Here is a 14,099-nt window from a genome sequence, read left to right as displayed (position 1 = left end):
ATGCTGCGACACATCAGGGAGGGGGAGAGGTATCTGGAAACTGTGTTTCAGGAGGCAGTCACACCCCTTAGATTAAACACCTTGAATTCAGCCAGTGGTCAGGGACAGGACTGTGTGGCTACAAGTGAGGCAGATAGAGGGATGCAGGAGAAGGTAGTGTTGCAGGAGCCTCAACCTTTGTCCCAGTCCAACAGGTTGAGATTATTGCTCCCTGTGCGGACGGGAATGGGGACTGGAGAGAGGAGGAGCAAACTGACCACAGCACCATGGTATAGGGAGCCATTCAATTGGGGGAGAGAACGGAAATTTAGTCATAATAGGGGATAGTATAGTTAGTGGCATTGACACTGTTCTGTGAACAGGATTGAGAATCTCGAAGGTTGTGTTGCCTGCACCAGGCAGGATATCTCATGTGGGCTGCAGAGGAACTTGGAGTCGGAGGGTAAAGATCCAGTTGATGTGGTCGACATAGGTACCAATGACATAAGTAGAACAAAGACAGAGGTTTTGTTAAGGGAGTATGAACAGCTAGGAGCCAAATTAAAAAGCAGAACCAAAAAGGTAACAATCCCTGGATTACAACCTGAGCCACGAGTTAATTGGCATAGGGTCAATAAGATTAAGGAGGTAAGTGCGAGGTTCAAAGATTGGTGTGGGAGAAATGGGTTTGAATTCATGGGACATTGGCACCAGTACTGGGGAAATACTGTTCCGATGGGATGGTCTTCATTGGAATTTTGCTTGGACCAGAATTCTGGTGAATCAAATAAATAGGGCTGTAGCTAGGGCTTTAAACTAAATAGTGGGGTGGGGGGAGGGGTTCAGTTGTATGGAGAATTAGAAAATCAAAGTTAAAGGAGAAGGTAGAAGTGCAGGTTAACGACGAGGACTTTAAACTAGTTAAAGGAGCCAAGGGCTCAGGAGAGGTTAGTTCAGTTTCCAGAACACTTAACAGGACAGAGAGAATATAAGGTGGCAGGAATCTAACTTCAGGCAGAGCAAGAAAGGTGAAAAATGTGAGAAGAGAGGTGGTCAATGCAGGACTGAGGATGTTATTGCACCGAGATGCACGCAGTATATGGAACAAGGTAAAAGAGCTTATTGCGGACATTGAAATTGGCCGGTATGATGTTGTGGGCATCACAAAGACATGGCTGTGAGGGGATCAGGGCTGGGTGTCCTATCGAAAGGACAGGCAGATGGGCAGAGCTGTTGGGGTTGCATTGTTAGTAAGGAATAAAATTAAATCGATAGCAAGAAGCAATATAGGATCAGAAGGTATAAAATCTGTGTGGGTAGAGTTGAGGAATCGTAAAGGTAAAAAAGATCCTGATGGGAGTTACGTACAGGCCCCTTTGCAGTAGTCAGGATATGGGGGAGAAAATAAATCAGGAGACAGAAAAGGCATACAAGAAAGGCAATATTTCAATAATAATGGGGGATTTCAATATGCAGGTGGACTGGGAAAATCAGGTTGGCAGTGGATCCCAAGAAAAGGAACTTGTGGAATGTCTAAGAGATAGTCTTTTGGAGCAGCTTGTTAGAGAGACCACTAGGGAACAGGTAATTCTGGATTTGGTGATTTGTAATGAGGCAGACATGAAGGAACCCTTAGGGGGCAGTATCCCCAAGTAGCTGGAATCAGATGTAATGGAATTACAATTAAAGAAAGATAACTACAAGTTATCTTAAAGAAAGATAGCTACGGTTTGCTTGTTCTGCACTGTAACCAATCACTGTTTTGTTGATGTACCATTTGTCAATGTTCTCTGTTGATTATTCCTGTGTCTACTATGTACGTAATGTGTATGTTCCTCGGCCGCAGAAAAATACTTTTCATTGTACTTCGGTACATGTGATAATAAATCAAATCAAATAAATCAAGGAGGACAAGGCATCCATGGTTGACGAGGGAAATCAAGCATAAAAGCAAAAGAAAAAGCACAAAGTGGCACGTTTTAGTGGGAAGCCAGAGGACTGGGAAGCCTTTACAAGCGAGCAGAGGACAACTATAAAAGCAATAGGGCGGGAGAAGGTGAAATAGGAGTGTAAGCTGGCTAGTAATATGAAAAAAGATAGGAAGGTTTTTTTCAGTATGTAAAAAAGTAAGAGAGGCAAGAAAACATTAGACCACTGGAAAACGAGGCTGGAAAAGTAGTAATAGGAAACAAAGAACTGGCAGAGGAACCAAATAATTACTTTGTATCAGTTTTCACAGTGGAAGAAACTAGTGGGATACCAGGACTCCAGGAGAATCAAGGGGCAGAGGTGAGGCTAATGGTCATCACTAAGGAGAAGGTTCTGGGGAAACTGGAAGGTCTGAAGGTGGATAAATCCCCTGGACTGGATGGACTACACCCCAGGGTTCTAAAAGAGATATCTGAGGACATTGTGGAGGCATTGGTGGTGATCTTTCAGGAATCACTGGAGGCAGGAAGAGTCCCAGAGGATTGGAAAGTGGCTAATGTAACACCATTGTGTAAAAGGGAGGGAGGCAGAAGGCGGGAAATTATAGGCCGGTTAGCCTGACTTTGGTTATTGGTAAGATTTTAGAGTCCATTATTAAAGATGAGATTGTGAGTACTTGGGAGTGCATGATAAAATAGGACTGAGTAAGCAAAAGCTTGGTCAAGGGGTAGTCATGACTGACAAATCAGGTAACAAGCAAGTTAGACGAAGGAGAACCAGTGGACGTCATCCAGATAGATTTCCAGAAGGCCTTTGACAGCGGGGCCATAGAGAGGCTGTTAACTAAGTTAAGAGCCCATGGTGTTAAGGGTAAGATACTGGCATGGATAGAGTATTGGCTGATTGGCAGAAGACAGAGAGTGGGGATAAAGGGGAGTTTTGCAGGATTGTGGCCGGTGACTAGTGGTGTCTCAAGAGTCGGTGTTGGGACCACAACTTTTCACAATATACATTAACAATCTGGAAAAAGGAACCGAGGGCACTGTTGCTAAGTTTGCAGATGATACAAAAATATGCAGAGGGACAGGTAATATTGAGCAAGCAGGGGGCTGCGGAAGAACTTGGACAGGCTAGGAGAGTGGGCAAAGAAGTGATAGATGGAATACAATGTGGAAAAGTGCGAGTTTATGCACTTTGGAAGGAAGAATGGACGTATAGACTATTTTCTAAATGGGAAAACGCTGAGGAAATCAGAAGTACAAAGGGACTTAGGTGCCCTAGTTCAAAATTCTCTTACGGTTAACATGCTGGTTCTGTCGGCGGTTAGGAAGGTAAATGCAATGTTCGCATTCATATCAAAAAGGCTAGAATACAAGAGCAGTGATGTACTTCTGAGGCTGTATAAGACTCTGGTCAGACCCCATTTGGTGAATTATGAGCTGTTTGGGGCTTGTATCTGTAGAAGAATGTGCTGGCCTGAAGAGCTTGTCATGTGAGAAGCGGGTGAGGACTCTGGGTCAAACTCATTGGGAGTTTAGAAGGATGAAGGGGGATCTTATTGAAATTTACAGGATACTACGTGGCCTGAATAGAGTGGACGTGGAGAGGATGTTTCCATTTGTTGGTAAACTAGAACCAGAGGGCACAATCTCAGACCAAAGGGACGATCCTTTAAAACAGAGATGAGGAGGAATTTCTTCAGCCAGAGGTGGTGAATCTGTGGAACTCTTTGCCGCAGAAGACTGTGAAGGCCAAATGGCTGGGTGTCTTTTAAGACAGAGATAGATAGGTTCTTGATAAATAAAGGGGATCGGGGGTTATGGGGAGAAAGCACAAGAATGGGGATGAGAAAAATATCAGCCATGATTGAATGGCGGAGCAGACTCGATGGGCTGAGTGCCTCCTACGTCTTATGGTCTAACCGGAGTCATACAGTTTAACTTCAAAGGTACCCACATTATTAGAAACAATTCAGAGACGATATAAATTGTCATTCATAGAAAGACACAGAATAATCAAGGACAGTCAGCATGGTTTTATTAAGGGAAGGTTATATCCAACTAACTTGATTGAATTTTTTGAGGAAGTAACAAGGAGAGTCCATGAGGGCAGCACGTTTTAGACCCCACAAGCTTTTAATTTACTCATCAATTTGTGATGCGGAGTCTCACTAAAATCAGTGCAAAGTTGGATTCAGCGGCAGTGTTGGGTTCAACAATTATAAAGGGGGTCCTTTAAAATATTAGCTAAAATATACTGGAAAATAAAATGGTTCTTGAAAATTATTGGATTTGTAGAAATGTGCTCAAGTTATAAAATTGACTAAACTTTTGAATCCTGACCATGGCTGTCTCAAATGTTGCAAAAGATGTACTGTAGAAAAGCGATGAGGGTACATTCAACAATCTCGTAACTGAGACCAGACGGGACATAGGGGGCTGGATTCTCTGGTCACCGATGGCGAAATCATGTTCGGCGAACGGTCGGAGAATCACATTTCCCGACTGAATTTGAGGCGGTGCCACTCACGCGATGCTCCGCCCCCTCTAAAGCGACGTACTCAAGAGTACCCTGCATGCCGTACCGACGACCTCAGGCCATTGTCCAAGGCCCGCCCCCCGATACTCCGCCCCTGACCGGCCGAGATCCCGAAGAGCATGGGGCACGTGTGGTCTCACCTGTCGGGAACTCGGCGTGGTGACAGCGCAATCAGTCCAGCGCTGCCACAGTTGGGGGAGGGCCGATCTGCGGGGGGGCGGCGGCACTGTGGTGGGGCGGTCCGGGACGTGCGAGCCGGCCGAAGGTGGGGACTATTTCACGGGCTGGGTCCGCGGGCTGCATCCGCCATGAAGCACGGTGCGACCACTGCAGGCCGCCGCTGTGCGCATGCGTGGCCACGGACCCGGCAATTTTCCAGACCGTCCTGCTAGCCCCCAGAAAAACGGGGAATCGGTGGCCGTTTTGCGCCAGTTTTCCTGGCGTTAAACGCCACCGTTCCCACTCCGGCGTGGGAACATAGTCTCCCAATTGGATAATCCAGCTCAGGGAGTTTGAACGTGGGACAGGAGCCATGAATGATCATTAATTTGAAGTCATTGATTAATGTCTAATTAACCCATCACCTGTTAAGTGATTGATACTTTCCTGAACGAATCATGAGGGTCTCAGCTGAGAATTAGAACCAATGAAACCAAATAAGGGCTAAAGCATAAATAAATATTCCCTGAAGAATGTGATCCGTGGACTTCCGGTGGTTGCATGGAGTGAGTGGTCACACATTTGGTGCTTTTAGCTCATGGGTGGTTTTTCGGACCTTTTCCCTGGTTAACAGGTGAATGTGAGGTGGAAAAAAAGTGCAGGAGAGTGAGTGGAAGAGATTGACCCCCTGGTGAATAGAGCCGAGGGCCAGAAGCAGTCGAAAAAGAGGGAATCCGTCGGTTGGAGCTGGTGCGGCGCCTGCAACGCAGGTGGAGATGGCGGAGGGGGCAGGGAGCAAGGTTGCCGGCTCAGTGGTCGACGGACCAGCTGGTGAGCATCTTGAATAAGAAGTTCACCCAGCAACATCAGGAGAGTCCAGAGGGTGGATTTGATCAAGGAGGTGATCGATCACGTTGAGACGAAGCTGGCAGTCCAGTCAGGCAATCCAGAAGATAGAGGTGATGTGGGAACATGAGTAGCAGCTTGCCTCGATGGCGCCAGAGATGTGGCTGATGCGGGACCAGCAGAGGCGGCTCCAGGAGAAGGTGAAGACCTGGAGAACCGGTCACGCAGGCAGAACATACAGATTGTGGGCCTGCCGGAGGGGATTGAAGGAGCCGATGCTGGCGGTACGTGGGATGGATGCTCGAGAAGCTGCTAGGAGAGGGTGCATTTGTACAGCCTTTGGCGGTGGATCGAGCGCACAGGGCGCTAATGAGGAAACCCCAGGGGACTGAGCTGCTGAGGGCGATGGTGGTGTGGTTGCACCAGTTCCTGAACAAGGAGCAAATATTGGGGTGGGCCAGGCAGACGAGGCGCTGCAACTGGGAGGGCAGTGCACCAGGACCTGGGTGCAGAGCTGGCCAAGAGAGAGTAAGTATTCTAACAAGGTCACGTTGGCCCTCTACAGGAAGATGAAGTTGGGCTACTGTACCCGGCATGTCTGTGGATCACCTACGAAGGCCGGAAGTTGTACTTTGGATCGGTGGAGATGGTCGAATTTGTCAGAGACAATGGACTGGCAGGAGAAGGTGGACCTTGAACTTTTGTGGAGATGCTGTGATGCTGCTTTTAACTTATATTTGGGGCCATTTCCTTCTTTTTCGGCGTCAGGTTTGCTTTTTGTTCTTTGTTCGAGGATGGGGGGTTGGTCTCTTTGTTTGGCTTGGGGAGGGGTTGTTTTGCTTTGTTTGCACTCATGTTCAAGTCGGGTGGAGGGGAATCAGTGGGGGAGTAGGATTATAGGCGCCAAGGGTAGGGGCAACCAGGCTATCTGGGCAGGCTAGTTCTTGGAAGCGCAGTGGGGGATGAGTGTAAGGTTAGTGGGGAGATGGGGGCAGGGGTTCATAGAATTTACAGTGCGGAAGGAGGCCATTCGGCCTATTGAGTCTGCACCGGCTCTTGGAAAGAGCACCCTACTTAAGCCCACACTTCCAGCCTATCCCCGTAACCCAGCAACCCCATCTGCCTTGGCCATTTTAAACTGAGTTTTCTCACACTGTTTAATTAGTTCCATGTATAGAGCGTATTGACCGTGCATATTGTTGTTTCAGTACCAGGCTGGAAATTTCCTTCAAACAAACCTTTCCCAATGTCAGCAGCCAAGCGTGTTCGCGCAAAATCCAGGGGATACACAAAACAGAGGGACGTGGCACCTGCAGCTCCTCCTGATGCTAAATTTGCCAAGAACCATTTTCCAAACTGTAACATAAAAGGAAAGATTATCACACTTGTAAATTAATATTTGAACTGGTTATTAGCACTTTTAATTGCAGTTACTCATTTTGTTTTCTCAACAATTGTCAAGGCTTCCAAACATGGTGCAACTATTTTTTTTATCTAATCAGTACTTGCTTAAGTCACTGAAGTTTACTTGCAAGTTTTACATCTTTCCAGGTTCTAGGTCAGGTATATGGTTTAAAATATAACAAGGCAAAGTTACATAATAAAGAAAAACAGAATCATCAAAAACATGAAACTGCAATGCATTATTTAAGATCCATTACTGGAGCCATTGGTATTTGATGAGCTAGACACAAGATATTCCTGGGAAAGTAAGCTAGACTTGGCTAAATAGTCTGCAGGAGTACTGCAGGGATATACCTCTGGAGTATCTTCATGGGGTCAGATGGCTTTGTCTGCAAACCAGTAAAAGGTTGCTTCTAAGAAACTATATAATCAGATTAAGATGCAGATGGCTCCTTTCCATTAACATCACTAGTATAGCTATTTTTTGAACTGACACTGGTGTACTTTGACTTGACTTGCTTTGTCAGGCATGTTGTTTTCATATTAATGGCAGGGTCCATTTCCAATTCATAGATCTTCACAAATGACCCTTGGGAGACATGCTACTGCTTGCCTGCATCATGATTGCAATATTCATCTGGTAATGAGACCTTCTCTTGTCTAAGAACAACAATCTTCTATCTATCCTTGTAATTGAAATACCCCCCTCCACACAGGGCAGCATGGCAGCGCCGTGGTTAGCTCTGCTGTCTCATGGGGTCGAGGACCTGGGTTCGATCCTGGCCACGAGTTACTGTTCAAGTGGAATGCGCACATTCTCCCAGTATGTGTGTGGGTCTCACCCCCATACCCAAAGTTGTGCAGGGTAGGTGGATTGGCCATGCTAAATTTCCCCTCAATTGGATTTACCTTTTTTAAAAGCAATTGATATCCCTCATCTCTGGAACCATTTTTGTAAATTCTAAAGCCTTCACATCCTTCTTGAAGTGCAATGCCCAGAATTGGATGCAATGCTGAGGCTGAACCAGCGTTTTAATCAAGGTTCATCATAACTTAGTTGCTTTTGTACACTTTTGCCTCCATTTGTAATAAGAGACCCACATGTCTTTCTAACCACTTTCTCAACCAACCTGCCACCGTCAACTTACAACTCCAGGTTTTTCTGTTCCCGCAATCACTCAAGAATTGTGCGCCCTTTAATTTATATCCTCTTCTCCTTCTTCTCTGCCACAGGTCTACCCATTCCACTAGTTTCTCAATGTCCTGTCGTCTGTGAATTTTGAAATTGTGCCATCACTACTCTGCTTCATGTCACTGTCCTTTTTATTCCATGGGCTTCAATTATGTTGGCAACCTATTATGTGGCACCATACCAAATCAATTTTGGAAATACCTATGGACAACATCAATCACATTACCAACTTCAAATCTCTTTACCTCAACAAAAACTAAACTCAAGCTGGTTAAACACGAGGCCTTATCCTCACCAATCTACCTGTTCCTGATGCATCTGTTCATGACAGTATTTGTACAGTCCTTGTGCAGACAATGCTCTGCCTTCACACTAAGGATACCATTAATCGTGTTAAATGGCACAGACTTATAGATCTAACAACTCAAAAATGAGCATCCATGAGGCACTGTGAGCCATCAACAGCAGTAGTATTGTATTTAACCAATCTGTAACCTCATGGCCCAGAATATCCTTTACTTTACCATTACTATCAAACCAGGGGATCAACCCTGGTTGAATGAGCAATGCAGGAAAATGCTGTATGTTCAGTAGATCTTACGAAGAGGTTCTGAGCCTTGTATGGTGGAACATTAACTTTTTATTGATAACACATAACTATGTGCATATATACAGGGTATCTCAAGCTACAAGCCATCTCCATGCTTGAATCTACACCAGCATCTGTCCAGTCCAAACTGATCCTAGAGTCAGATCATGTGTCACATTAACACCCTCCTCTCCTGGTTGTCATCTTCTTCTAATTTACTCAAGTGCATAATCGAAGCTTCACCTTGATGGATCAGGAGGAGGTTCCTCCTGATCGCTACCTTCAGGTCTATGGATGAGGTATGGCCTTAGCTGGTCAACATCCCTCCTGAATATATACATAGCCATGAGCCAACTCCAGAGTTGCCAGATCTCTGTCCAGTCAACAACTGACCCTACTCTCAGGTGTCTCCTCACATCACACTGAGGGTAGCACTATTTCCCAGTCCCACTTTAATCCTTGCTATGCCAGATACCTTTTTATTACAGAAAACATACCAGGAGCACCACCAGGCATACCTAAAAATGAGATGCCAACCTGGTGAAGGGACAATACAAAACTACTTGTGTACTAAATAACAGATTCAGCAGAAAGAGCTAAGCTATCCCACAACTAATGGATCAGATCAAAAGCTATACAGTCCTGCCACATCCAGTTGTAAACACTGGTGGACCATTAAGCAACTAACTCGAGTAGGAGCCTCATAAAATTTCCCCAGCCTCATGATGGGAGAGCCCAGCACATCAGTATACAAGTCAAAGTTGAAGTGTTTGCAGCCACCTTCAGCCAGAAATGCCGAGTGGATGATTCCTCTTGGCCTCCTCCTGAGATCCCAACATTAGAGATGCAAGTCTTGCCTGATTACAGCATTGGTTCAAACATGGATAAAAGCCCTGAGTTCCAGAGAGTAAGTGAGAGTATTTGCCCTTGACAGCATTTGACCAAGTCAGACATCAAGGAACCCTGCAAGTCCGTGGGAATCAGGGGGAAACTATCTATTGGGTTGAGTCAGACATAGCAGACGGAAGATGGTTTCTGTTGTTGGAGGCCTCCAGGATATGACTATAGGAATTCCCCAGAGTAGAAGTATCCTTAGGCCCATTATTTTCAGCTACTTCATCCAGAAACCTTCACTCCAACAGTGTCAGATGTGCGAATGTTTATTGATAACTGCAGCATTCAGTGCCATTCACAATGCCTCAGACACTGAAACAGTCCATATCTGTATGAACAAGACATGGCAAAACTCAGGCTTGGGCTGATAACTGACAAGTAACATTCAAGTCGTACAAATGCCAGGCAATGACATTCTGCTAAAAGTGTGAATTGAACCATCGCCCTTTGGCATTACCCCCATCAACATCCTGAGGGTCAACAGTGACTACCAACTTAACTGGACCAGCCACATAAATACTGTGGCTACAAAAGAAGGACAGAGGCTGGGAATTCTGCTGCGAATAACACCTCCAATTCCCAAAGCCTGTAAATTATCTACAAGGTACAAGTTAAGAGTGGGATGGGATACTCTCCATTTATCTGGACGAGTGCAACTCCAAAAACATCAAGAAGCTTGACTCCATCGAGGACAAAGCAGCCTACTTGATCAGCACATCATCCATCACTGGCAAGATAGCAGCTGCATGTTCCATCTACAAGAAACATTGCAGCAATTCACCAGGACATACCAAAACCCTGACTTCTCCAGTCAGGCCAATGGCAGCACACAGAACAAATGCAGCTTTCCTTGCAAGTCACTGACACTTCCATGACACTGTACCAAAATCCTGAATCTTGCTTCTTAACAGCCCTGTAGCTACATGAATTGGACTGCAGCAGTTTAAGAATGTAGCTCACCATCACCTTCTCAGGGACAATTAGGGATGGGCAATAAATCGTGGTCTTGCCAGTGATGCCCACATCCCAAGGACACCTTTTTAAAAAAAGTTTTATTTAGCTGCTGCTCAGCCAAGTCCTCCGCCTCCATACATAGATTGTCTTTTTGGTCCCTGATGAGCCCCACCATCCCATTAGTACCTTTTTTCCTATTTATATGCCTGTCGAAGACTTTTGGATTTCCTGTCATGTTAGGTGTCATTCTCCTCTCATTTGTTTCTTCACTTCCCATCTAAACTTCTTATTTTCAGCGTGGTTGTCACTTGCATCTGTCATACACAACGCCCATTTTCTGCTCTATTTTACTCTGTCTCCGTCATCCAGGGAGCTCCAGTTTTGTTTGCCCTCATTCCCAAGAACTAGATTCAGCAATGTTCCCTTCCTGTTTAAGCTTGAAACATACTAGGCAAGAAAATTCTCATGAACCTCTTTTCCCTCTCTCGTCCTTCACACGATTAGTACCCGAGTGTATATTGAGATAATTTAAATCCCCCATTATTACATATAGTTCTCTTTGATCTCACTGAAAATTTACTTCTCTATATATTTTCCACTTTTTGGTGGTCTAATTGATATACCTATACATCCCTGAACTCTACCCAAATACATTTTGTCCTTGGGCCCTTTATGTTTGCTCATTTGGTCAAGTATTAAGCCTTTATTTGCAGACTGTACGTAGTGGCATGACTAATATTAATAGTTTGATTCGTCTCAAACAAGACACTACTTATGATTGCAGTGCTTAAATGTAATAATAAAAGTATCCTCATTTCTTCCTTTGAAATCCACACATCATTACAGTACAGTTTTAACTGCGTAAGTTATTGGTTTACCCAAGACAAAAGGGTTTATAGCGTGTTCAGCATTAGAACAGTAATGTTCCAGACATTTGTGATAATGCTATATCATTTAATCATACCTGTTTCTCTTTGTCAATTCCTGCCATAAATATTTGCTTGTACTTGTCCTTGAAGGCAAAGTTCAAAGCCTGAGTTGGGAAATATCGAATCACATTCGCTAAGTTGCCACGCCAAAAACTCACAAATCCTAAACAGAAAGAGCTTTTGTAAGAACGGATGGCAAATATGTAAAACAATATCATCAGAAAGATTTGCAGATACTGAAAATTAAGCAGTTACGGGCTCAGATCATCCAGTCTCAAGATGGTCAGAAACCAGACATACACTCCAAGATTGTGCCAAGATTGCACTATGGGACCTCTCAGAAGTCCGAATGCAATGACTCTGTGGGAATTATCCAGGATGTTTAAATTTCCGATGGGACCCTCCACAGTCTCCAACTGAGTGTCTTTGGACAGTTCCTATGTACTTACCTGGATAGTTCCGCAGGAAATGCCAAGACAGATACCTAGTCGAACACCTGTGTAACTATACAACTGATTCCTCCACCCCCAACTCCATCCATGACCTACCCCACTCCTCCCCTGACCACACTCCTCCCCTGACCATCCAACCCGATCTGACCTGACCTCATCAACTAATTCTACCACCTGACCCTCCAACTCAACTCCCCCGACCCAACCCCACTACCAGCTTACAGGTTCAATATTTTAATTCCTTTAATATCTAAATTTCGTTTAAAATGTACAAACAATAATTTATATTTACAGTTTAAACAATCCCTGAATGACAGATTGTGATTATTCAAGCAGAGGTGCTACTTGGATTTATAGGAGATACTTTGAGTCATCAGTTGCTTAGTAAATTCGACAGAGAAGTATAACAGCAATATTTTGTACACTCCAATTAGGTGAATAATGTCAACTGCATCGGATCCACCCGACCTCAGACTATCTCTGCTCTTTAAAAGCTTTCACTCACGGTTTTTCAAATTGTTACCAATTGCCTGATTTTGGGACTACTGTCTCATTGTCTGCTATTGCTGTACACCATGCTGTGAGGATAGATGTAGGTAAAAGTGGGAGCCATCTACTCCACTTCCTTAGAATCATAGATTATTGTATCACAGGAGGCCTTATCCAAGTCCACCTCATTGATGTGTAACAAGAAACACAATAGTCACTATCACAAACCCTCAGGACTTGCCATCCCCTTCCACCAGAGAAACATCCATTCATCACTACTGTATGGCTACTATTTCCTAGTGAATTATCCATTATTTTGTCCTTGCTTGCCTCACTTATTCCTCCCATTCATCATAGGCTCACTTTACTCTTCCTGCCAACTTCCAGTTGTGAAGTCTCTTGGTACAGTTTGTGTTACAAGGTGGAATATGAATGCAAGTTTTTGTTGAACTTGCTACTTAGGTAATAATGCTGCATTTGCTACACTCCCAAACCAGCAACCTCTCCATCTCAAAAGGACATTAGCAGCTTGGAAACACCATCCTGACTTGGAGCAATATCGTCACTTCTTCAATATTCAATAGGTTAAAATCCTGGAACTCCCTAACAGCATCATGGGTCTACCTACACATGGCCTGCAGCTATTCCAAGGTCCATCTCCTTCTCAAGGGCAATTAGGGATGGACAATAAATACTGGCCCAGCCAGGGATGCGGAAATCCCATGAAAGAATAAAAAAAAAATCAACTGACATTTTTCTATCAGGATAGTACCACACCTTCCCACATTTATATGAAGTAGGATTTCCAGTGGCATAATGCAGGGGTGAGACATGCATGAGGTGGCTCCCGCTGGAGTACTGAACCTTTTGCTCCTTTCTCTCAAGTATCGGCGAGGGAGGGAGGGTGGGGGTTCCTTTTGAAAACCCACATTATTAATGGAATAAGGATTTGATATGATTGAAATGCCTGGAGAAGACATTTCAGAAAGAAGGTGGACAGATGTTCATCGACGGAGTACTCTGAGTTTGTTGGCGAATAAAATGGCGGAGGCAGCCTGTGAGGCTCCAGACACTCTACTAACAGTCGAGATGCTTTCTAGTACCTTGGCGAAGAAATTTGATAAACACTGATGGATTGTATCAGAGGACCTCCACAAATTAATGGAAGAGGCCTTGGCTCCCCTCAGGGTGGCTCTGGAGAAGACCACTGAAACCGTGAAAGTCCATGGAGTCACGATAAATGATATGAAATGGCCCTTTCGAGCCAGTGATTGGATTGTCTCATTGGAAGCGGAGATGTCTTTGGTGGCTGAAGCAAACAAGCCGTTGAAGGCTAACATGAATGATCTAGAGAATCAGTCCAGGAGGCAAAACATTCGAATTGTGGGGCTGTCAGAGGGGATGGAAGACCCAACTCCCATGCAGTCTCGCAGAGATGTGTTGCTCGTTCTGGGCGAGTGTGCTGAACACTCAATTTGGCTCTGTTTCGTTACTTAGCTTTGGAGTCGCCAGGTATCGTTAAGATACCGCCACAAGTTTCAAGGCCAAGTTCAAAGCAATACAACCATACACCAATTAGTAAGTTCAAACAAGACACGTTTATTATATTACAGTAATCTACTAATCATGTATATAAACTATAAGACTAGACTAATCCTACCACTACTAGGCCAAATGCTTATCTGGATAAGGGGGCTGCCGGATCAGGGAACAACGGCTTCTAGCTTTGTCCAAGGTCCGCAGGC

General features: G+C 44.7%; 1 protein-coding gene across 1 annotated transcript in view; it reads right to left on the bottom strand.

The window, feature by feature from the left end:
• LOC119963373 (ADP/ATP translocase 4-like) overlaps nt 1-14,099 on the bottom strand; it is a 107,546-nt gene that overhangs the window by 69,721 nt on the left and 23,726 nt on the right. The window contains exons 2-3 of the mRNA XM_038792407.1: nt 11,449-11,576; nt 6,690-6,807 (exon numbers count right to left, since the gene is read on the bottom strand). Of these exons, the coding sequence (XP_038648335.1) occupies nt 6,690-6,807; nt 11,449-11,576 (246 nt within the window). The remainder of the gene's footprint in view (nt 1-6,689; nt 6,808-11,448; nt 11,577-14,099) is intronic.

The sequence above is a fragment of the Scyliorhinus canicula genome, chromosome 3, assembly GCF_902713615.1.
Source record: "Scyliorhinus canicula chromosome 3, sScyCan1.1, whole genome shotgun sequence".
NCBI lineage: Eukaryota > Metazoa > Chordata > Chondrichthyes > Carcharhiniformes > Scyliorhinidae > Scyliorhinus > Scyliorhinus canicula.
The sequence above is the reverse complement of the archived record's forward strand: the minus strand, read 5'-3'. Positions and strand labels throughout refer to the sequence as shown.